This window comes from Phyllobates terribilis, unplaced genomic scaffold, assembly GCF_046119375.1.
Source record: "Phyllobates terribilis strain yellow unplaced genomic scaffold, ASM4611937v1 Scaffold_2__4_contigs__length_985480577, whole genome shotgun sequence".
NCBI classification, from domain to species: domain Eukaryota; kingdom Metazoa; phylum Chordata; class Amphibia; order Anura; family Dendrobatidae; genus Phyllobates; species Phyllobates terribilis.
The window spans coordinates 848,151,827-848,177,241 of NW_027362762.1; the positions used below are offsets into that span (position 1 = coordinate 848,151,827).

The 25,415-nt window shown below is 42.4% G+C and overlaps 1 protein-coding gene across 1 annotated transcript in view; it reads right to left on the reverse strand.

Annotated features, from left to right (window-relative positions):
- UNC119 (unc-119 lipid binding chaperone) overlaps positions 1-21,978 on the reverse strand; it is a 48,264-nt gene extending 26,286 nt beyond the window's left edge. Inside the window, exons 1-2 of the mRNA XM_073667851.1 lie at positions 21,832-21,978; positions 21,458-21,662 (exon numbers count right to left, since the gene is read on the reverse strand). Coding sequence (XP_073523952.1) covers positions 21,458-21,635 — 178 coding nt within the window. The 5' untranslated portion in view covers positions 21,636-21,662; positions 21,832-21,978. The remainder of the gene's footprint in view (positions 1-21,457; positions 21,663-21,831) is intronic.
- Between the last annotated feature and the right edge of the window lie 3,437 nt (positions 21,979-25,415).

Below are 25,415 nucleotides of genomic sequence, written 5' to 3' on the forward strand. Positions count from 1 at the left end.
GACCTGAGAAATCGTGTTCCTGTTATGGCGTTGAACTCAATCTTGTAGCCGGAGGTCACAATCTCCTAGACCCAGGCATCCTCTGTTGCCAAGACCCAAGGGTCTCGGAACAGAAGTAGACGGCCGCCCACCCTGGGAGAAAACTCAGGTGGGAGAGACCCGTCATGCTTAGGAAAATCTGTTGGATCGTGATCGGGATCCAGAGGGCTTGGAAGAGCGACCCTTTGCGCGCCAGTTGGGAGTGCGCCTAAAGGTAGGCTTACGTCTCTCTTGTTGTGCTGGGGTACGGTCCTGTTGTGAGGAGGGTCCCAGTTGAGCGAACCGACGAAAGGACCGGAACTGAAGGGAACGTCTCCTTGGAAAGGGGCGATTAGGTCTCGGCTGGGGAAGGGAGGTGCTCTTGCCCCCAGCGGCATCAGAGATGATCTGGTCTAACTTAGACCCAAACAGCCTGGAGCCCTGAAATGGGAGATCTGTTAGTGATTTTTTGGAGGCCGGGTCGGCGTTCCAAGCCTTCAACCAAAGAATTCAACGTATAGCGATGATATTGCTAGAGACGCGGGCTGAACAGGTAGCGGCGTCAAGGGACGCCGTGAGCAGATATTTCCCTGCGTGGACGATCTGATCCGCTAGGTCAGACAGATCATCTGGGGAAGCCCCCGTTAGCATGCCCTGCCTAAGCTGTTTGGCCTATGCGGAGACTGCTTTTGATACCCAAGTTTAGGCGAAGAAAGGACACAGGGAGGTGCCAGCAGCCTCGAAGGCCGACTTAGCCAAGGCCTCAACCAGTCTATCCGTAGTGTCCTTGAGGGAGGAACCGTCTGGAAGAGACGGCACCGCCTTAGCCGAGAGACAGGAGGATCCACAGAAGGGGACTCCATCCATTTGCTGACGAGGTTGTGGTTAAAGGGGTATAACATGTCTAACTGTTTCTTTCCAGTGAAGCGCTTTTCTGGATGCTCCCACTGTTTCTGAAAGACACCATCAAATTCTGAATGGTTAGAAAAGGTGCGTGCCGGGTGCTTAATTCTCTTGAAGGAAACGGAGTAGTCCTGAGAAGGGCTCTCGTCCTCTTTAACATGCAGAGTCTGATTGACGGCTGATATAAGGCTGTCAACCATGTCCTGGATTCTAGAATATTGGTCCGTGTCGGATCCAGAGTCAGAATCTGATGCAGTGTCTGATCCTGGAGTGACCTCTGGGGAAGAGGTGTGAGATGCAGGGGGCAGTTTGGAGTCTGGAGAGCTGGAAGATGAACTTGTATGAGTTAGTTTCTGAGAACATGCCCTCGGTCTGCCCTTAGGAGGAGGGGGCAGGGGTGCCTGCGAATCATCCGTGGGAAAGTTCGGAGCACTGGTGGCTGTGGATAGCATGGGCAAGCGTTCTAGGACCTGCACCAGAGATTGAGATACCTTGGTGAGGTCAGAGACAGACTGGGACATAGCAACAGCCCACTCCGGAGGAGGGAGAGGTACTTCTTCCTGGGCGGCAGGGGGATCTTGGGGTGCCAGCATGGTGGGAGGCTTGCAGGTCGAGCAGAAAGCCGTTGTCAGACCCGCGGGCCACTTAGTACTGCAAAGAGCACAGGCGTAGTATGTGACTGTGTGAGCGGGACGGACAGAAAGCTCCCTGGGTTTGGGCATATGTGCCTAACCAGGAATACTGCAGAGGACAGGGGGGCGTGGCCAGGGAAGCGCTGCTGTAAGTGAGCGTCGGTGGAGGTGTGATCCCCCATAAATAATCCACGGATTTAGAGGACCCGCTGGCAGGCAGCTCTGTGCCATATCCAGTGTTCTGAGGGACCTGGAGGACTGCGGTTGTAAGGCAGCAGGAGTGGGAGGGATTACCTTTGTTAGAGGTCCCGATACCTCTTCTTGCTCTCCCCTTCGGAGGATGGTCACAGAAGGTCCTCCGTGGATAGGGGGGATCCTGGCTCTTCCTCCTTCCCACACGAACCGGCACTGGACAGTGCAGGAGACGGTGTCGACCCCAGAATCTGGGGGAAGGTCACTGCAGTGACCACCGTCTCCCTCCCACGCCGCTCCGAGGAAGGGGCTGGGGTGGGGAATAGGCAAGGACTGGCCACCGGGAATCACCCTGAGACACCTGGAGGTGACAGGGAATAGGTCCTGCCCAGCGGGTCAGAGAGTGGGCGATGTGGGAAATGCCACACTGCTCTCTCGGTCGCTTGAGAATGAGGATAACAGGGAATGCAGTGTTCCCTGTTAACCCTGAAGAGCTGCATCTGAAAAATAAAGAACAAGGATTAATAAAACACAATAGGGTTGGATCAGTTAGGATCCAGGTCTACCTCCTACAGACACCAAGCTTAAACTGGTGAGCTTGGTGCCTGTAGGCTGGTGTATACTGCGGAGGAGAAGCCATTTCTTTCTTTTTTTTTTTTTGCCTAGTGTCAACCTCCTAGCGACAACAGCATACACCCATGGTCCTGTGTCCCCCAACGAAGCGATAAAGAAAGCTACCTTATCACTTTTACCACAAAGTGGACGGTCTTAAAAAAAAAAAAAAAAAAATTAAAAAAAGACCCCGAATAAAAAAAATTCCTGAATCGCTGGTTTTGTTCATTCTGCCTCCCAAAATCTGAATATAAAGTGATCAAAAAAATAAGCCCGAAAATGGTACCAATAAAAACGTCAGCTTGTCCCGCAAAAAAACAAGCCATCACATAACTGTCGGCAGAAATATAGGAGAATTATAGCTCTCAAAATATGGTGATGCAAAAACTTTTCTTTTTTTACAAAAATAGGTGTTTAGTGTGTGATAGCAGCAAAAAATAACAATATAAATCTGATATCTCTAATCATATCAACCCAAAGAATAAAGTCATCCAATCACTTATACCGCACAGGAAACAGCATAAAAAAACCAATTCGTGACCTACTATTGATTTGTTCATTCTGCTCCCCCAAAGATCGCAGTATAGCTCGGCTCACATTTATTTTGTGCTCTACGTTGAGCGCTTACACCGGGGTTTCCGTGTAAATCTCTGAAATACGTGATTCAGACAGAAACCCCGGCGGAAGATTCCCTATAATGAGGCAGATGGGGACACTGGACACCATCTTTACCATGATCCGGCGATGTCCATCTTTTTAAACGGGTATAAAAGTGCGGTCGACCACAGATTTATGCACTTCTGAAAAGATGGACACCGCTGAAAACCAAGCAACTCTGCTACCTCATCATAGAGAATGGTTCCCTCAGGGGTTTCATCCGAATCACGTCATTCGGAGATTTAGATGGAAACCCCGATGTAAGTGTTCAGTATAGGGCGCAGGAAAAATGTGATCCAAAATGTTACGCAAAATGTTCCAATAAAAGCTTCAACGCAATACACAGAAAAAAACTCCACTCAGGTCAGTCATACGTCAATGGAAACATAGGGGGCTTCCCCGTTACTGGTAGCACAAAGGCTCTGGAAAAGCTATGGCTGCTCACCCGCCCCCCCAACCCCAAGAGAAATCCAAATAATTCTGAGCTCCCATATCCAAATTGGCCCCCTCCATGCTGAGCCCCACAGTGTTCCTAAACCATATTTATTGTCCACATGTTTGCATTTCTATTGCAATGAGAGACGCTTAATTTACGGGTGCTTGTCTCCAGAAGGACAAGCCGGGCATAATCTACTGGGCAAGTACAGATAAATTTCCAGAGGGGCGTAATTTCTAAAATGGGGTCACTTGATTCTGCTCTTCGGGCACTTAGGGGTTCTGTATATTGAGTCCCCAAACTATTCTACGATAATTTGTTCTTCAAGAGTCTCGCCGTGAGGCTAAGCAGTACTGTACAGCCACATATGGGGTATTGCCACATTCAGCAGAAATTGTGTGACAAATTTTTGTGCCATTTTTACCCATTTCCCGGTGTGAAAATGCAAAAATACAATTTTTGTGGTAAAAATGTAATTATTTTTTCTTCACTGCCCAATGGTAAAAAATTCTGTGACACACCCGTGGTGTCAATATAATCACTGCACCCTTATATTAATTCATTGAGAGGTGTAGTTTGTAAAATGGAGTCACTTATGATATGGGGGGGGGGTTCTGCTTTACTAGAACCTCAGGGGCTCTGCCAATGTGACACGGCACAGTCAAACCATTCCAGCAAAATCTGAACTCCAACATGGCGCTCCATCCCTTCTGAACTTTGCACTGTCACCTCAAAAGTAGTTTTTGACCACATATGTGGTATTGGCGTACTCGGGAGAAATTGCGTAACAAATTGTAAGGTAAATTTTCTGCTATTATCCCTTTTGAAATTTTAAAACTTGGGGCCAAAGCAACATTTTAGTGGGGAAAAATATCTGGTAATTTTCCATTGACTCAGCCCAATGTTGCACAATTCGGTGAATCGTGTGAGGGTTAAAAATGATCACTACACCACTAGATGAATTCCTCAAGAGGTGTAGTTTGCAAAATGGGGTCACTTGTGGGGGTTTCTGCTGTTTTGGCATGTCATGGGCTCTTCAAATGTGACATGGCTTCCGCAATCTATTCCAGCCAAAATTCAATTGGCGCTTGTTGTCTTTCAAGCCCTGCCGTGAGCCCAAACAGTTTTCCACCACATATGGGGTATCGCCGTACTCAAGAGAAATTACACAAATTGTATGGTCCATTTCTCCTGTTACCCTTATAAAATGAAAAATTTGGAGCTAAAGCAATATTTTTGTTGGAAAAAGTAAAATTTTCATTTTTCCTTCCACATTGCTTTAATTCCAGTGAAGCCTCTAAAGGGTTAATAAACATCTTGAATTTGGTTTTGAACACTTTGATGGGTGCAGTTTTAAAAAGGTGTCAAGTTTGGGTATTTTCTGTCACATAGGCCCCTCAAAGTCACTTCAAATGTGATGTGGTCCCTAACAAAATTGGATTTGTAAATTGTTGGAAAAATTAGATATTGCTGATCAACTTTAAACCCTTATAACTTCCTAACAAACAAAAAAAAAATAGGTTTCAAAAATGATGCTGATGTGAAGTAGACATGTCTTCAATGTTATTAACCATTTTGTCTGGTATAACTATCTGGTTTAAGTGCATTTAAATTCAAAGTCTGAAAATTGAAAAATGTCAAATTTTCAATATTTTCATAAAGATATGAAAATTATATTGATCAAAATTTACCACTGACATGAAGTACAACAGGTCACTAAAAAAAAATAAAAATCTCTGAATCACTGGGATATGTTAAAGCATTCCAGAGTTATTACCACATAAAGTGACGCTGGTTAAAATTGAAGAAAAATTGGCCTGGTCAAGATTAGTGTTGAGCGAATCTGTTCAGCATTTCAAATTCGGGTTCGTGTTTCCGGCTTATTCGCGCCAAAAAAAAAAAAAAATCGGCTCTGCCCTTTCAAGAAGATGAAGATTTTAAGTTAAGTGCACACTGGGAATTTTTTGATGCGTTTTTGCAGCGTTTTTTCCGGGCGGAAATGCACCAAAAACACTAGGTAATCCGTCTGCCAGCTAATGTCATTGCGTTAAAATACACAGAATGTCCATTCTTTGTAGCGCATCTGCAGCGCAGAAACGCTCAAAGAATGGTACCCGGGCCAGGGAAGAAGACTACTTCTCCCATCATCCGACCACTGATAACAGTCCGGGCTGTGCGCGGTGTGAAAAAAAATAAATTACATATCAATATTAAAATTTAAAAAAAACAACTTATCCTCACCTGTCCGGCATCCCCCCGATGCCCTGATGTCTCCCGGTGACACGATCATCCCGGCGGTACACTGACGGGAGCGTGCTCGCTCCCGACAGTGTACATTGCTGCGGTGCCAGCTGAGGTCACGCAAGTTCATCAGCTGAAGATCAGCTGAGAGCTCTGGGACCTCAGTTTACGGCACGGGTGCTGTGTGGGAACTTTCTCAAGAATGTTCCCACGTACCACTGATGCAGTATGAGGTCACCAGAGCTGATCAGCTGATGAACTGACAGGAGTGAATACACTCATAAGAGGTTTATCGCACACTACTAGTCCTGTGGGGCATATGTTCCCCCAGATTGGTCCTGCCTCTGAACCTCTAATCATGCCCCTAGGTGCAACTGACAGCCTGCATATGAGGCTACGACCCCACTATCAGTATATAGTCCGTTTTTTACATCAGTATTTGTAAGCCAAAACCAGGTGAGGAACAATTAGAGGAATAGAAAAACATCACCACTTCTGCATTTTTGAACCACTATCTTTCCCTCCCCTTTATTTATATTTGTAAATAGTTAAAAATTATTAAAACACAAATACTGAGGAAAAATACAGACCAAATACTGATAGTGGGGCTGTAGCCTAATGATCATTATGGTAGTACCGACAACACTCAGGACTAGTTACGGGAAAGAGACTACGGCCTCATCTGCATATGCCAAGCTGCAGAATAAAAGTTTTTCTTTAAAAGATAAGAACTTCAGTGTGCAATATTTCTGAAGAAAAAAAAAGGAAGTATTGGAATAAACAAATCTGCATCCATAAGGCTATAACAGTAGTTTGGGATAGTGTCAGGGGACCCGACAGGTTAGCTGTAAAAATACATGGACATCAATGGTGGAGCGGATAGGGTCCAACTCTTGGTACTCATGGCTAACAGCTGTTTGAAGGGAAGCGGGTTCTGCAGTTCAATACTTATTATAAGTATCATAATTTTGTCTGCGGTATTACAGCTCACTATACCTTCATTCTGCTGAAGTCTAAAGGACTGAACTGTAGTAACAGGAGTAGTGGCTACTAAAGGTATGTAGGTGTGACTGGTAAACAAGGCCTTCACCAATTTAATGGCTTATTCTAAAGATGATCGTTGTGGGCCATAATGGCTGTTGATTCAACTAGTACCAAATTCAGCAGAACAAATAAAAGCCCTTTTTACAAGAGTCAATGTGAAAGCTCGTTCTCAATTATTGGCCTATGTAAACATGGCAGAAGTCAACCTATTCATCACGTGATCGTATGTTTTACGTGGGTCCCGTGCAGCTGTTCAATGTTCTGCGCCCGCTGCGGAGTACTCCACACCAGCCCCTTCACCTGAAAATGTGTATGAGGGCCAAAACAACTCAGCCCTACTGATGTTAGAGGAAGAGAATGATCCAGCCACTGGAATTTCACCTGCCAGGAACAGGAGAACATTTCGGTGTCGTAATTTACACCATTTTTTGTGGCATAAATTGTGATGAATTTCTTGAGTTAATTTGGCCACTCCTCACCAGAGCTCAGCCTACTTTTCCAAAAGGTGGCAAAGTTGTGTGGGACTATCGTAAAAATGCCAAGAGTCACAAGTTTTACTCAACTTTGAGACACGCAAACTTTTTGAGACATTGCAAGCAGTTTTACGCAAGAATTCTGGTGAAAATCTGCTTGAATAGACCCCAAAATATGTCTGTGGCCAAAAAAAAATAAAAATATGTAATTTAGGTCTATATCTGGCCAGTAGACAAATTATATAAAACAAAAGGATTAAAACACTAAAGAGGGATTGTCCAACCCCCAACAGTCCATTAATGTCCCCTTCAGATCGCCTTTTTTGTTTTGACTCAGAGAAGGATTCCAATAATTATGGTTAGAAGTTAGGTGTTTGTGACAAAAAGCTGAAGGAGTAGAGTGGTTGCAGTATTCAGTTTGCCTTCACATAGACTCCTCACCTACCTGGGCACAGACCCACCAATCTATCACAGAAACATGAGAATCCCAATAAGGAAAGAAGAAAGACTGGGTTACACGAGTTTTCAATTAGAGAATAATTTTCATTTTCCAAGATTATTATAAAAAGGAAAATAGGTGGGAAAAGCAGAATCACTGAAACCCTGAGTCCACTTGGTGGGTAACCTTTAGCGATGTACATTACGGGCAGAAAAGCCATTTTTATCGACAAAGTTGACCTTCCAGCAGGACAGACTCAGAATCTGATTTTCATGATAAAAGCTATAATTTATTGCTTATCTCTTGGTTACAGCACCAGAGCGTGACTTTTTTTTTTCAACCCTCAAAATGTAATTTGATTTTAAAGTATAGAAAAAAAAAAAAAAAGCTCGGAGAACATCCCTAGAGAAAGAAGGATATCAGCAAATAGTAAGACATTATAAATTAGAACACAGTAACTAATCTGTTCAGCCCTTACGATTTAATATGGTCAGTCCTACTGTCTCCCAACATCCGGGGCATCTTCTAGGTGACACCATCTAAAATGTGGCTTTTTGTACTTCCTATACATTTATGTCATTAGGGATAATCTATGAAATTCTGACATTTATTGTTAATTTGGCTTCCAAATGTGTCCTGGTACTTATTACTGAAGCGCTGTCTCCAGGAACAATGAACAGACGAATTTCTCTGAATTTCAATGAACTGAAGCCAACCTCCCCCACCATGAAGTCTGATGCCATGGTCTGCTAATGCCAAAGCAATTAATTAAGCTAAAATGAGCAACAATTTGCTCCAAGTAATCCCCATTTTAATCCAGTTGTATAACTCTCAAGGAGGTGTTTGCTGGTAGATTTAGGAGGGAGGTATTGATACAAAATCCTGCTAATCACGTACAAGGCTCTGGTTCAAAGGCCGACTCTACATGTTCCAGCCTGGCTGCACAATAATGGCTAGATATGAATCCAGCCATTTTTTATTATGCATGATGAACAGCTTATGTGAATGCTTTATTGTATACAAAGAAAATGATAGCAAATAATTTAGATCTGCAGTTATGAGCCAAACACGTCTACATTTACATAATGCTACACAGAACAAAGCCTGATTTATCAAAGTACAGAATTTAAAGAGTAATCGTCATTTTAAGTTATTTTTCTCTATAAGAAATTAGTAAATGTTAAAATAAACTGTGCAACATATTTAATTAGACTCCACGACTCCGACTCCCTCATACATGGCTCATGTGTAAGTGATAAATTTACTGTACACAGATTCATCTCAGCTAAAAGTCTAGACCCTTAGATCAGGAATAGGACAGACATTTATAGGACATTTCATAACTTTCCCAAATTCTTATGAAAAAATATTCCCCACAAGCTGCATTGAACTACTGTACCCAATTTATTATATATTTTAGGAGTTGGTTCATTTTATACCGACTCAGATTCCGACTCCACCAAAATGGACACCGACTCTGCAAGCCCTGGTGTAAACATGCTGCTGATCAACCGAAGAATGAGGAAAACTCATTAATTGGGTAAAATGTTCTTCAGTGCAGCAAAATATTGTTCTCAGTAGTGCATCGTTCTGTGTAAACAGGTTGCCATAGTTGTCGTCAGTGCAAGTCCTATGTGCACTGAGTGATCCATTACAGATGGTTCGGTGCACAACATTTACTGTGGGCTGCTGTGTGCAAACAGGCTATTAGTGACCGCCAATCTATAAAGGTTTACCGATTGGCAGTCATATCGTGCCGCCAGTCGGACCATGTTAACAGACCCATACCTGCTCGGCAGAAGAAGTCTAGAAAATTACACTTTAGCTTTGACCCCCTTTAATGAAAAATACAGATATAATGGGATTAGAAAAGTAATTTAAACATAATTAAAATTATTGGATTAGTACACACAAAGTTAACATTTCATGGCCATATAAGCTTTGCTTCTGGACATGGGCAGGGCGCCTCGGAAGCCTACACCCAACCTCAGAGGTGCAAAGACTTGTAGGCAAGAAAGTCGCGCACATGCTCGCGATCTGCACACAGCAGGTGAGGACGCCGGCTCTTACAAATTAGGTTATCAGGCTCACAGAGGCGTGATAACACGCTGAGTAGGACGACTGGTCTGGGGAAAAACGCGCCATTGACTAGTTAACAGGAAATTAGCATATTAAAAACGGACTGTAAGAATACTTTTTTTAAACATCTGTTATCAATCGGGATAAAGGGACTGTTAGGTGGGGTGTTTAGAAAGGAATATACAAATGCTAATTGGTTGGAGGGCATGGAGGACCTGTCAGGTTCCCTTTAAAAGGGCTGTCCCCATCTTTAAAGCTGGATATGATTGGATAGCGTTTGTAAAAAATAAGCAACTTTACTGTTTATTAAAATTCCTCCAATCCTCCCCAGATAACTACAGCTTTCATTTTTTATTGTTTACTGCTCATTGCTCAGGCTACTGACTGCCACTGGAAGTGCGGTGACCAAACATGCTCTTTTCTATTGAGCTTGTAAAAGCTGCTCTGAAGCGCACGAATGACTGTAGCACCCTGTTAGCTCCTGATCCCATCCAGCTTCAATGTTATTGCATCCCTCCGATGCTGGAGAAAAAAAAAAAAAAAAAAAGCACACACACGAGACAAATGTGGGCCAAAACAGTGGTGGAAACAACCAGTAATGAACCATAGCGGACATATACCAAAACTTGTGCAAAGGAGAAGTGGAGCATGTGCCAATGGCAACCATCAGATCCCACCTCTCATGCCCATGGAACAGTACTACAGGTTTTCTTAGCATAATACGGTAGTTATGATTATTCTTCCCCAATATGTCAACATAATTAGTTAGCACATTGAGCTATTTTCAAAGGGTATAATAGCAAAAATAAATAAAATGTTGGTCAACTAAAACTTCTTTTTAATAGTCTTTAGATGCGCAAAATCTGGCTGCGAGGGACATTTTAATAGCCAGGCCCTTTCTATATCTATGCATCAGTTGTGTCAGACAAGAGGCTTCCTGAGCAACAGAAATAAGCCAGTCAGCAGCTCCCTTTAGATTAGTCACATGCAGACAGAGGAAGCTTTTTCTTCTATGTCAGGGATGTCAAGCTCAAATACACAGAGGGCCAAAATTAAAAACTTGGAGAAAGTCGCGGGCAGACCTTGAAATTTATTTAAAAAAAAAAAAAAAAAAAAAAAGTCTACAAATAAGGAAGTTTTTTCTTATCAAATATTATGATGAATCTTTTTATATGGAAACAAACAAGTGTGTGTGGGGGGGGGGGTTCAATATAAGTACATTTTTAAATAAAAAAATATATAAATAAATACTCACCTCTCCCTGGTTCTCTGATGCTCCGGTCTCGGCAGCGAGCGCTCTGAACCTCTGCACAGCGAGTGTGTTGTAGTGATGTCATCACGCGCAATGCGCTGAGATGTCAGACACAGAGGGAGAATGATGGCAGAGGGAGCGTCAGCTAACGGCTCCCTCTTATCAATGCTTTAAACTGTATCGGCATCCAGGATGCCAATACAATTGAAAGTGCAGTGCCGAGCCAGCTGAAAGAGCGATGATGGGTGGTGGTCCACCCAGTGTTGCGGGCCAAATACACTGACCCTGTGGGCCAAATTTGGCCCACGGGTCAGAGTTTGACATGTGTGTTCTATGTGAAGACCAAGGTGAAATAAGAGCTGCGGGGACCCGAAACTGGTGCTCGAAGCTTGAGATCAGGGCAACTTCTTTTAATACTTTACATATTTTTAAATATTAAATCCACCTAAAGATATTGTTTCAAAAGAACAACCCTTTAAAATATTATTCCTTTTAATACCACCTATTTAATTTTTAAAAAATGGTGACCGACTATGAGAAATAACATGACCTAGGCATCACTAGGTTCTGGCAGGTTGGACACTAGTAGAAAAAGATTGAGAAGCCGTGATCTAAAAAAAAAAAAAAAAAATACTGAAAAACAAAAGCAGGCAGTCAACCAGAGAGGTGCTTGTGAGATGTTGGACTAGTACAGGAAATATCATATGGGCTGCCGAATATGAGAATTTATTTTCAAATATCCCAATAAGGAATTCTAAGGTAATAAAGGGGAATCAGGAGCCTTATCTATTAGCCAGGAGACAAAGACTATAAAGAAAGCATTAAAGGGGTATTACCATCTCAAAGATCCTATCCCAACATGTAATAGGTGTAATAATAATACTATTAGCAAAAACCTCCAATTAGAAATATAGTATAGTTTGATTCACTATGTCTCTTTCCTCATGTACAGGCATTGCAGGACCTTAGGTATCCATGGTTACGACCACTAGCAACTAGAGGTCACTATATCAGTGGTCGTAACCATGGATACCTAAGGTCCTGCAATGCCTGCACATGAGGAACGACACATAGCGAATCAGAAAAACTATACTACATTTCAAATTGGAGATTGCTGCTGCTGCATATTGGGATAGGATTTTGGAGATGGGAATACCCCTTTAGGACTGAGCACATTTGTGCACTACATAGACTGACTATCCATTTCCTGGGCACTGAGTAATGCTTTATTCTCCCCATCTCATGGGGACTTCTTATCAGCGATTGACAGCCTTCCCTGTATAACTGCATGGAAAGACGGGTGTCAAACACTCATTAGAACCACAGACAGCACCCCCAAGACCAGAATGAGCAGTTTGCAAAGTTTAAAGGGATCCTGTCATGGGTAGCATGAAGATTGTACATGCAGAGATATGGGTCGATCACTAGTAGGTCCGCCCACTGGACTCTTGTATACAAACAGGAATTTCAATTAACCCCTTAAAGACATGACGTTCAGGATACGTCATATGCAGTGTCCCTGCCTTTGATGCAGGCTCGTAAGCCAAGCCCACATCTCTACTGTAATAATCAGCCATCATCTGCCTTTAACAGCTATGGGTGGAGTGGCTGTTAACCGCTCATGCCGCTGTCAATCTGACTGACATTTACAGCATGCCAGCGGGGGAAGAGGGGGAAGCGCGTTGTTCTATGAACCCATTGGCGCACCTGTGACGTGATTGTGGGGCGCCGAAGGGTTGCCATGATGGCCAAAGCTCTGCTGATAACCCCTGTCCCTATCATGATTGTACTCCTGTGAAAGCCATTCATAAGAGACAGTGATTTTTCCAATACATAGCAATATTATGGTATTGCTGTGTATAGAACAAGCGATCAGACAATTGCAGCTTCAAGTCCCCTAAGGGGACTAACAAATACTGTACATAAAGTTTTAAAATATGTAAAAAAAAAAAAAGTATCTTAGCGGATAAGGGCACGGACATACGCAGCCGAACACATTTATCATAGCCGACACTAAAAAGTTACATCAACCATTTTGCCAATCTATGCCAGTCTTTGGCTGACAATGATTTGTATTTCTGGCACACGTACACCACGTATTGTGCATAAGGCCACGGCCCCACTATAGTATTCGGTCAGTATTTTTTCTCAGGAAGCCAAAACCAGGAGTGGGTGATAAATGCAGAATTGGTGACTTGTTTCTATTATACCTTTTCTCTGATTGTTCCTCACCTGGTTTTGGCTCCAGGTCCTGAGAAAAAATACTGACCGAATACTAATAATGGGGCCATGGCCTAATATATAAAGAGGCATGAGCATCTTAATAAATCAGACACATCTTACACCAGCTTGGACAAAGTACACAGGTCCTAAATGTGCACTAGAGTATTTAGTACACAGTGGGGAAAAAAGTATGTAGTCAGCCACCAATTGTGCAAGTTCTCCCACTTAAAATGATGAGAGAGGCCTGTAATTGACATCATAGGTAGACCTCAACTATGAGAGACAAAATGAGAAAACAAATCCTGAAAATCACATTGTCTGATTTGGAAAGAATTTTTTTTCAAATTTTGGTGGAAAATAAGTATTTGGTCAATTACAAAAGTTCATCTCAATACTTTGTTATACATCCTTTGTTGGCAATGACAGAGGTCAAACGTTTTTCTGTAAGTCTTCACAAGGTTGGTACACACTGTTGCTGGTATGTTGGCCCATTCCTCCATGCAGATCTCCTCTAGAGCAGTGATGTTTTGGGGCTGTCGATGGGCAACACAGACTTTCAACTCCCTCCAAAGGTTTTCTATATGGTTTAGATCTGGAGATTGGCTAGGACACTCCAGGACCTTGAAATGCTTCTTACGAAGCCGCTCCTTCGTTGCCCTGGCGGTGTGCTTGGGATCATTGTCATGATAAAAGACCCAGCCACGTTTCATCTTCAATGCCCTTGCTGATGGAAGGAGGTTTGCACTAAAATTCTCACGATACATGGCCCCACTCATTCTTTCATGTACACGGATCAGTCGTCCTGGTCCCTTGGCAGAGAAACAGCCCCAAAGCATGATGTTGCCACCCAAATGCTTCACAGTAGGTATGGTGTTCTTTGGATGCAACTCGGCATTCTTTCTCCTCCAAACATGACGAGTTGTGTTTCTACCAAACAGTTCTACTTTGGTTTCATCTGACCATATGACATTCTCCCAATACTCTTCTGGATCATCCAAATGCTTTCTAGCAAACGTCAGACGGGCCCGGACATGTAATGGCTTAAGCAGGGGGACATGTCTGGCACTGCAGGATCTGAGTCCCTGGCGGCGTAGTGTGTTACTGATGGTAGCCTGTGTAACGTTGGTCGCAGCTCTCAGCAGGTCATTCACTAGGTCCCCCCGTGTGGTTGAGATTTTTGCTCACCATTCTTGAGATCATTTTGACCCCCCGGAGTGAGTTCTTGTGTGGAGCCCCAGATCGAGGGAGATTATCAGTGGTCTTGTATGTCTTCCATTTTCTAATTATTGCTCCCACAGTTGATTTCTTCACACCAAGCTGTTTGCCTATTGCAGATTCAGTCTTCCAAGCCTGGTGCAGGGCTACAATTTTGTTTCTGGTGTCCTTCGACAGCTCTTTGGTCTTCACCATAGTGGAGTTTAGAGTGTGACTGTTTGAGGTTGCGGACAGGTGTCTTTTATACAGATAACAAGTTCAAACAGGTGCCAGTACTACAGGTAATGAGTGGAGGACAGAGGAGCCTCTTAAATAAGAAGTTACAGGTCTGTGAGAGCCAGAAATCTTGCTTGTTTAAAATTGAACAAAAACTTATTTTCCACCAAAATTTGAAAAAAATTTCTTTCCAGATCAGACAATGTGATTTTCAGGATTTGTTTTCTCATTTTGTCTCTCATAGTTGAGGTCTACCTATGATGTCAATTACAGGCCTTTCTCATCTTTTTAAGTGGGAGAACTTGCACAATTGGTGGCTGACTAAATACTTTTTTTCCCCACTGTATATCATGTTGCTCAGACATTTCATTGTGTTTGACTTATTTCTTTTTAAATGACTTGAAGTTGACTTAGAAGGGTTTTCTGGGCTGAGAAAAAAAGTCTGCATTGACTATGGGTCTGCAGTGACTATGGGTCTGCAGAATCGTGTCAGTGAGCAATGCGCACAGTCATGATTCCCCTGTATTCCCCGTGGATGGTCAAGTGACAGCAAGTATGCCATTTGCCTAGTACTAGACTCTTCTCAGTTTCTCTCAATGTTTCATTCTAAACTTTTTTTTTCTCAGCCTGGAAAACCTCTCTGATGCAACTTGAGACCATAAAAAATAAAGTTAAAAAAAAAAAATGGTATACGTACAAGAAAAAAAAATAATGTTAATGCTTCCTGATTACAAAACTCTGAAGCACAGGAGGAACAAAGGAAAGTAAGGCGCAACTGTATGAGGAGAGCAACCCTAAAGACAGGAAACAAGTTAGTTAAAAGCCCCAATCTACATATGACCACATAGATCAGAACAGGAAGGAGATGAAGAAGCTTTCCGTCTACACTGTAAAACAAGCACAGACTAACTAGCAAATATCATGGGACTGGTAGAAAGAATGCAAGAAAGTCACCAGTGCAGTGAGATGGTGAGAAATCAACAAAAAAAAGTACTTAATTCTGACATTGTTTTTTGGGCGGCGTTTTATTCTGTTTTTATTGTGTGGTAAAAATGACTTGACAATAGGATTCTTTTGGTTAGTAAATAGGTTTAACGCCAATTTCCATACAAAACGTACGTATATTTTCTTTTGAAAAAAATAAATAAATATAAATTGTATGTAGTGCCATTTTCTGAGTTGTTTTTTTTTTTCCCATCGATGGAGCTGTGTGAAGTTTTTTTGTGTGGCTGGCAAGCTTGACGTTTATCATAGCATTATTGGGTACATATCACATTTTGATCGCCTTTCTCTCTATTTTTATTGGAAGGTGTGCGCCCTCTGGTTTTTGTTTTTTTTTATAGATAGAACACATATAGCCATCCAGTCATGCGGATTGGCAAAAAAAAAATGGATAGAAGTGGATCAAACTCATCCTGTTAAGTGAATGGGTCAGATAAATGGATGCCACCATGACGGTAAAAACAGAAAGACCAAAGATGGATGAAAATTGGACTCCGCGACATGTGAAAGATGGCTTGTTTCTTTTTTATATACATTATAAAAAAAAAAAAAAAAAAACTTTTCCAATTGAAGAAAAATGGGGTATAAAGTTTCATCTGATTAAATATGCAAAGTTGCAAAAAAAAAAACAACCCACAGGTACGCTATCTTTAGTACAATTATTTCTTAATCAAAGTAAATTAAGTAAAAAAGAAGCGCGTCTTATCATTTAGAGCCAAACCCGGCGAGAAAGTAAAGGGCTTTTAGCCCGGCAGGCCACACACGACCTACTGCTGACTATGTTTATTTTACTCGCTTATATAGATCCATTAATTCCACAGCTCTTTACATACATTATGAACACTGTCCCCATTGGGGCTCACAATCTAGATTCCCTATCAGTATGTCTTTGGAGTGTGGGAGGAAACCCACACAAACAGGGGGAGAACATACAAACTCCTTACAGATGTTGGGGAACATTTCGGATTAGTTTTTCTAACTTGGACCAATTCAGATGCCACTTTATTTTAAAATATTGGACAACTGAAGTATAACAACTAGATATTAAAAAATAGGGAAAGGAAAGGATTGGTTATAAAATTAGTAACGAAAGGAGAGAAAGAAATAAGTTAAAAGTATAAAGAATCATTAGAATTGACAATGAAGACTCTTTGGTAATGATTGTCTAGGTCTCCTCCCCTGATACATTTGTCCCTCCTTTAGCCGACACGTGGATCCTAAATTACTCATAAGGGGCCTGTTGTATAAACGCAAAATCCTTTATCTCATCTGTCATCTCTGACACAGTATGGGAACCCTCAACCAGATTAGCATGGATAATCCCTTAATCTCCCTCCCACAAGGAAGAAGCCACTACCTGTGGATTTTACTGATGGCTTTTCCAAGCTTCTTCGCCCACAGACCTCCCAGCAATGCTATGCTATCTACAGTGACAGCTATGGACAAACATGCCATTAAATCAATGCCAGGTATATGGAAATCATGGGCAGAATACAGCAAAGACTGATCAACGCCTCAAGGGGAAAAGGGCAGATTAAAGCATGAGCAATTACATCTTGGCAACAGGGAATATACAGCAGATTAGCCACTACAAAGTACTGACTATACGATCAGATCAGTGTCCCCACGGGTAGAAACAGAATATTCGGTAGTCTTCCCTTTAATGTCCAAATCATCATCATTGCTAAAGCATCTGGAAAAGAAGAATAGATGTATCTACAGAGAAATAGTAACTGTAAGAACACTTTACTCTCTGGGGGTATAATGCATTCACTGGAGAATCTACCCAAATATAACTAGTTCTAAGAAGTGAAATAAAAAACAAAAATGACAAAAATTATTTTTATACACACTTTCTAGGAGCCCAAGCGATCTATAGCTAGTACCCAAACTAATTCATGTTACTAGACATCTAAACACAGTAACAGCGAATATCCAGGTCATAGACCCCCGTAGATACACCCCATTCATACATAATAAAACTACAAAATCTAAGACAGAAACAAAATTAACATATATTAACAATAAGCAAAAGCGCATATTAATAACATAGGGTACTTGGTAAACACCGTTTTTGATTTAAAAAAGCATTCAAGCCAACCCACCAACGTCAAAGTGTACCCAAATTGGGATGGTCCATCTCGATTTGGGTACACGTTGATGCTGGTGGGATAGCTTTTACTCTTTTTATTTATTTTTTCAGCAAAAACAGTGTTTACCAAGTACCCCATGTTATTTATGTGCACTATTGCTTTTGCTTATTTACTTACAGTAGGGTATATGTTAATTTTGTTTCTGTCTTAGGTTTTGTCTGTATAATGGCCAGTGTGAACATGTTCCTATATTTTCCATGCATACTTATTTCATATTTTTCAGCCATAACATCACTACCATAAGTACCAACACAAAAACCCTCCCAGCCTGAGAAACAGCAATTGAATAACTTGAAAAAGGCCTAAGATGCCTTTAGACATCTATATTCACACAATTCCAAGTATGTCGCTCTTCCATTTTTCTGATTAGTGAGGATCCCAATTAATCATACATTGATGGCCTGACCCAAGAATAGAAAATCCTCCATTCCAGAAACCAAAGATTTCATTTTACAATTAAATATTTTTTCAAAAAGTTATTATAGCTGCCCATTATCCATGGCGATATTTTACTACCATAGTAATTGTTCTTCCAGTGATAGAACCCGGCTATGGTATATAATGTGTCCTCAACATTGCCACTAAGTCTTAAAGGGAATCTGTCAGTAGGATAAACCCTCCTAAACCGTCTATATGGCCACGCAGGTCACAGAAAGTTGAATAAAAGGATACCTTGATATCTGCGTTCCGATGTCTTATTCCAGAGTAATCTAAATTTGTATCAATATGTTAATGAGCTGTTAAAAACTATGGGGCGGACACAGATCTCCTAGAGAATTTGCCTCCAGGGCTTAATTTAAATTACATGGGGTGATACCAGTGTGAGACATGTAGATCAGGGGAGCAGGCTGTCAGTCATTACATGTCTCACTGGTTACACCTCCTTTTATTTAAAATAAACTCCAGAGCCAAATCCTCAGGGAGATCTAGGTCTACTCCACAGATCCTAACAGCTTATTTAAGTATAAATAAAAACATGGATTTCTCGGGAATAAGACATAAGATCAGATATCCAGGTATCATTTTATTCATCTTTCTATGACCTGCACACCCATATAGACAGCTTAGGGGGGGTTGATCCTACTGACAGATTCCCTTTAAATTGAACAATGCTGGTATCGGAGACTATTAAGAGTTTGTGGATTCCAACATATTTAAAGTCCAACTTCAGTGTTTATTTCTTTGGTTCATTGTAGGTTATCGATATGTAATATATGTCCGGTACGTGCACTAAAATATTTACCAGTCGCTGTTATTTGCTGTTTCCAGCGCTGCTCCTTTCCCCTTCTTGACGGCTCATACTTCCTTTTCTTAATGCAAGTCTATGAGAGCAGTGTTCTGAATTTGATAAACTGACACTGAGAAAGTGACTTCCAGTCCACACAAGACGCTTTGCGAGCCAGCAGGTCACAACAACAGTCACTTGATGCAGGAGCGGACGGAGACGCTCTTGATACCACAGAAGGCAGCAAAGGGTAAGTATTTTAATGCATACACCTTTCTGATAGATAACAGATCCCTTAGGGCTACATAGTGACATGTGCTGCAGCGCATTGAGATCATACTGAAAACTATGCTGACTTCTTGCAAAGTATGACCGCAACACAGTCTTAAACTATTCAGATTTACCAACGCTGGTCGCAGGTTCACTTGCCGAAGACTTCAATGCAATTACAACTTGCAAGCGCCTTTTCTGCAATTCATTTTTCTTCTTCACCCTCCACTTTTTAAAACATGAAAAATGCAAATCTCTAGAAAAGTTGCAGACAAGTCGTACAAATGTTTTTGGGCGTGTGGCTTGTCTAAAAATGGCTGTAGTGCAACACTCGTTGCATGTAGCTCCATTCTTGTGGGGACCGTCAAGCGCTGGGGGTCTTGACAATTAATAGAAAAATAAAGGTTTGCCACCATCTACTTTAAAAAAGAAGAAGTGCCCTGGCACCCACACATTATGACACCATATACGAGGCCTAACCCAAGGATGTAGGATTGTGCCTCAGATCTCATCTATTACAGAATACAGCCTAAGACCACGGCCCCACTACCAGTATTTGGTCAGTATTTTTTCCCAGGAGAGGGTGATAAATGCAGAATTGGTGACTTGTTTCTATTATACCTTTTCTCTGATTGTTCCTCATCTGGTTTTGGCTCCCACTCCTGAGAAAAAATACTGACCGAATACTGACCAAATACTGATAGTGGGGCCGTGGCCTTAAGCCGAACTCCACTAAGCAGCCGAACTGCAGATAACCTGGATGCCCTCACGTCACTCATATCTAGGGAGCTGAGCAACAAGAAGGAAACCCTGTGGTCACAAGTGACAAACAGCTAAACACATCTCTACCGTTAGGCCCCATATACATTAATGTTGGCCGAACCCACATAAACCAGCTGACCGTCTAACAATGGGGTCCTCCCAGCTGTCCCCCCAACAGATGATGGCCGAGATAAGGGTCCAGAGGTTTGAATTCAAGCGCCCATCCCCTTCAGTCTCAGGGACATAATTTGCAGTTCTGACGCCGGCGCTTTATATAAAACACATATGTATGGCCAGCTGCACATGCAATGGCCGAGCGTCTCGAACCCCTATGATTGCAACATGAGCCCACTTTCATTTTTGGGCTTAGACGGAGAAAAATAAAAAATAAAAGTATATTCTAGGTAAAACTTTATCCCCCTGGTGAATATGATACAGAATAATATCAGCACGAGTGTTTGTATGACTGCAAGAATCATGTAAAACCATAAGTATCAATTACTACATACACGATCCCTAGCCATGGAGCGGACGAGATCTATAGAGGCCCTTGGCCATATACACTATAATAGTGCCACAATATAGTGACAGTATATCACCGTACCATAAAGTGTACACATAGTACTGCCATATAGTGCAGATATAATAGTGCTACACAGTGCACAATTAACAGTTGTATATGATGCCCAGAGCCAGCAATTATGGGGCCCTGTGCACACTGCATGTATGGGGCAGGCTCAGGAGCGGGGCTCACTGCATACAGAGCGGGTACAGGCTGTGTTGTACAGCTGGCACTTGAGTTTAACACTTTGGATACTGCTCAATTGTGACAGTGGCATTTAAACGGATGCATAAGGCACAGTTATGGCAGCTCGGATCCTATAAAAGGCCCTGGCATCTGCCAGGTTTGTAGAGCTATGAAGCCCCCTCCTGATCACACAAAATAATAAATGAATAATCAAACGTGATCTCGCAGCGTGCGCCTGTTCAAACTTATATTAACCCCATACAGTAAACGCCAAAGGAAAAAACATAGCAGAATCACTTTTTTTTGTATGATGTCTTTGACAAAAAGTGATATATAAAGTGATGAGAAAGTTGTAGGGTGCCCAGACGGGCAATAATAAAAATATGACAGCACCCCAAAACAACTCTACAGGCCAAAAACTGAAAATAAGGAAAAAAAGTTACAACTGTAGGAAAAATAGAAAGCGAAGATGGGCTCAGTGAGTCAGGGACACCCGGAAGCCCCCATAACCCTGAGCCACAATGCAAAAGCCCCAGCCACATAGCAGATGGGCTCACCCGCCCCGGGTCCACCCCAGGCTGTCATCCTCCCACTCCACAGGTCGGGCAGGTGCCCACATACGAGGTGGCAGCAGGCATTGCGGGCCTGTGCCCATACACACTGACCGGCGGTGATCTTCTGCAGGAGCAGCACGTCCTCCGGACTGATGTGCGGCTTCCTGAGCAGCTGCTCCTCCGCGCTGCCCGCGGCCACCACCTGCCCGCCGCTCTGCTTCACCTTCATGCTGCCCTCCTGCGTTCTGCTGCCGGGGAGAGTGTCAGTGCCCAGGGAGGAAGAGCTCATTCTCCGGGGAAGGAACCGACAGAAAGCCTGGAGGAAGTAAGCAAGACACGGAGAGCGAGAGATGACAAGAGCGCAGGAGTGAGCAGGAGGAGGAGGAGGATCCCCGTGACCTGCCCGCCCGATCCACTTCTAATCCGGAGACTGTACATCAAACACAAAAAAAAACCATCCCAGGCTGAGAGTCGCCGGCGCCCACCTGTGCAGCTAAACACGCCTGCGCCCGCCCGCTTCGGAAGTGGGCAGCCCCGATAATAACATAGTAACTGGATATGTACGGGGACAGGAGGGTGTACAGACGGGGGGCGGCGGCGGATGCGTTATTTATATGGCCGTAATAACATGGGGATCTGTGATTGGCTGACGGGGAAGAACAATGGAGCTGTTATGACAGGCAGATAATGAAGCCTGGAGCTTGTGGCCATGAAGCCTGAGATTTGCTGGCACCAGGGCTGCAGGCCGGGGCTCATTCCTATGGTGGGGAGCTATGGGCTCCACCTGAGGGGACAGAGACATAGTAGGAAGCTGACCGACCCCTCAGGGACCGGCCGGTCTTCATTTTTTAACATTTTGGGGTACATTGGACATTGCTATGGTTTTTGAGGAAAGTGTGAGGACCAAAATATGGAAATTCTGGCATTTTTTTTCCTTCGGCCATAAATATTTCAATATTTTCTGAGTTTGTGCAACTCCGCAGGCAGCAATACTAAATATGACATTTTTATTATTTTTTTACATTTCGATATTTACGTTTAGGGGAATAGAGGGGGATTTATACTTTAGTATCTTAAAAACTGTCCCACCTAATATGATTCATTCATATTACACACAGGAATTAACGCAATGTGGAAGGAAAAATAATAAAAAAAAAAAATTTCCCCACAAAATTGTTTGCTTTAGCCCCAAATTTTTCATTCTCACAAGGGATAACAAGAGAAAATAGGCCGCACAATTTATTACACAATTTCTCTCAAACGCAGCGATAGATTGGCAGAAACTATTCTTTGGCCACAAGGCTGGGCTGAAAAGGGAACGTCTCTGTTTGACTTTTGGGGGCTCAGATTTCCCTGCAATACTATGTAGGCGACATTTGTAGAGCCCCTAAGGTGCTAGAACAACAGAAAAACCCAAAAAGTGACCCCATTTTGGAAAACAAACCCTTCGGTGAATTAATCTAGGGGCTCAGTGATTATTTGGGCTTGACAGTTGTTTTCCAGAAATAAGTATAGAGTGGATGTTGCAGAGTGAAAATTGCAAATCTGCCATTGTAGTGCACATACATCGTAGTGCCTAGTACATTGTAGTGCCCTTACATTGTAGTGCCCCATATATTGTAATGACCCTTCATTGTAATGCCTGTTGTGCACAGCTGGTGCTTCTGGAGGCACAGCCCCCGTAAATTGTTATGAGGGTTCTTACCACTGCAGTAATGTCATACATGTGGCCGCTAACTGTGGATTATACACACTGTGGGGCTCAGCAGAGAGGGTAGGTCATGTGGATTTGAGAGCTCAGACTGCAGTGCGCTGCACTTTTGGGGGGGAGGCATGTTGTTTTTCCAGAGCCTTTGTGTTACCAGTGATATAGAAACCATCTATTTTTCTTTTGACAAATGACCGATCTGAGAGGGGACTTGTTTTTTTTTTTTTTTTTTTGCGGGATGAATTTAAGTGTTTATTGGTAATATTTTGGGTTCATAACATTTTTTTGATCATTTTCAGTATAAGGATCTGTGCACACGATAAGCATTTGCTGAGTTTTTGTTGCTTTTTTTCCCGTACAGTTTTGTCACAAAACCTACTGCCAGCAAGAGGAATAAAATTCCTGAAGTCTCATGCACATGTTGCTTATTTTTTCTTTGCTAATTTGAAGCAGTTTCCATTCTTCATTCCATTCTGTCAATTTTTCTAGTGTTTTTGCATCATTTTTCACCCATCCCAATGAATGGGGAAAAAATGCAGAAAAACGCACATTTTATGCTGCATTTTTCCTGCCAATACTTCAGCATTTGCAGCGGAAATGTCTGGAGCAAATACATCAATCGAGAATGATTGATGAGGGTCTTGATAAGGGGGCGTGTTGGAATCAAACGCTCTTGTTTCATGAAGAGGTGCATGCTTCTTCGCGAAAAAGGAGTTTCAGACGAGTGGCATGCACCTCATCATAAATCCTACTCCAATCCCTGGAGGAGTAAGATTTGCTTTGTAGCAAACTTCACTGCTCGTCATGAATTTGCCACGCCACCTGTCCTGCCCCAGATCTGGCCACTTTGTCGGACGTAGGTAAAAATGGCTGGAGAATGAAAAAAGTCGCATAATTTTAGCGCTGCCCTCTGTTGCACCAAAATTATGTGACTTTTCATAGCTTTCAGAATACATATGTGCACTCACCCTTAGGCTCGGTTACATTTATCCTATGCTCTACACTGAGTATTTACCCAGGGTTTCCGTCTAAATCTTTAAAAACAGGATCCAAACAAAACTCAGATGAAACCAGTCACTATAATGAGGCAGCTGGAGTCATCTTGGAATCCGTTCAGCATCTGTTCTGGTGGTATCCGTCTTTTAACGAGTGCACACAATGTGTAAAAAGACTTGGGTATACTAATAGATGACAGACTGCACATGAGTCAGCAGTGTGATGCAGCAGCAAAAAATGCAAACACAGTTCTGGGATGAAATAAAAGAAGCATAGAGTCTAGATCATGTGAAGTAATTATCCCCCTCTACTCCTCCTTGGTCACATCTCATCTGTAATGCTGTGTCCAGTTCTGGGCACCACATTTAAAAAAAAAAAAGACATAGAAAAACTTGAGCAAATTTAGAGAAGATCTACCTGGATGGTGAGCAGACTGCAAACTACACTGTGTTCCAAATTATTATGCAAATAATATTTTCTCAGATTTTCCCAAATTACCTATATGAATTGCAGTCATTGTAATTTTCCAGTCAAATAACTATTAGAGTACAATTGAAAGGTTTTTGTACAAACTGCCTATGATAACAGTATATTTTTTAAAAAATAAAAAACTCAAACTGCACTCAAAATGCATGTTCCAAATTATTATGCACAGCAGAGTTTTCAACCTTTTCATTTTAATAAAGAACAAAAAAATGGTCATTTTTGAAATTATAAGCATTAGCTGGTTATTACAAACTGAAATCAAACAGTTTTCAACTCAAAACATGAAATGATCTCGATGGTCCAGATGGATGGAGTGGAGGATGGCTGGTTGATGGACACCCCATGCAAACACGGCTACGGCGCTAACAAGGAGGAGGTGGAGTAATGTTTTGGGCTGGAATCATGGGGAGAGAGATTGTCGGCCCTTTTAGGATCCCTGAAGGGGTAAAGATGAACTCCATAATGTATGTGGAGTTTCTCAAACAGCACTTCCTTCCATGGTTCAAGAAGAAGAACCGTGCATTCCGCAGCAAGATCATTTCATGCATGATAATGCCCCGTCTCATGCTGCACATAACACATCTGCATCTCTGGCTGCTATGGGCATAAAAGGGGACAAACTTATGGTGTGGCCCCCATGCTCCCGTGACCTCAACCCCATTGAGAACCTCTGGAGCACCATCAAAAGGAGTGTCTATGATGGCGGGAGGCAGTTCACATCTAAGCAACAGCTCTGGGAGGGTATTCTGTCCTCATGCAAAACAATTGAAGCAGAAACCATCCAAAACCTGAAAAATTCAATGGATGAGAGAGTTCAGAAGCTCCTTTCGAACAAGCGGTCCTATGTGCAAATGTAACATCACCTAGAATAAAGTTTTG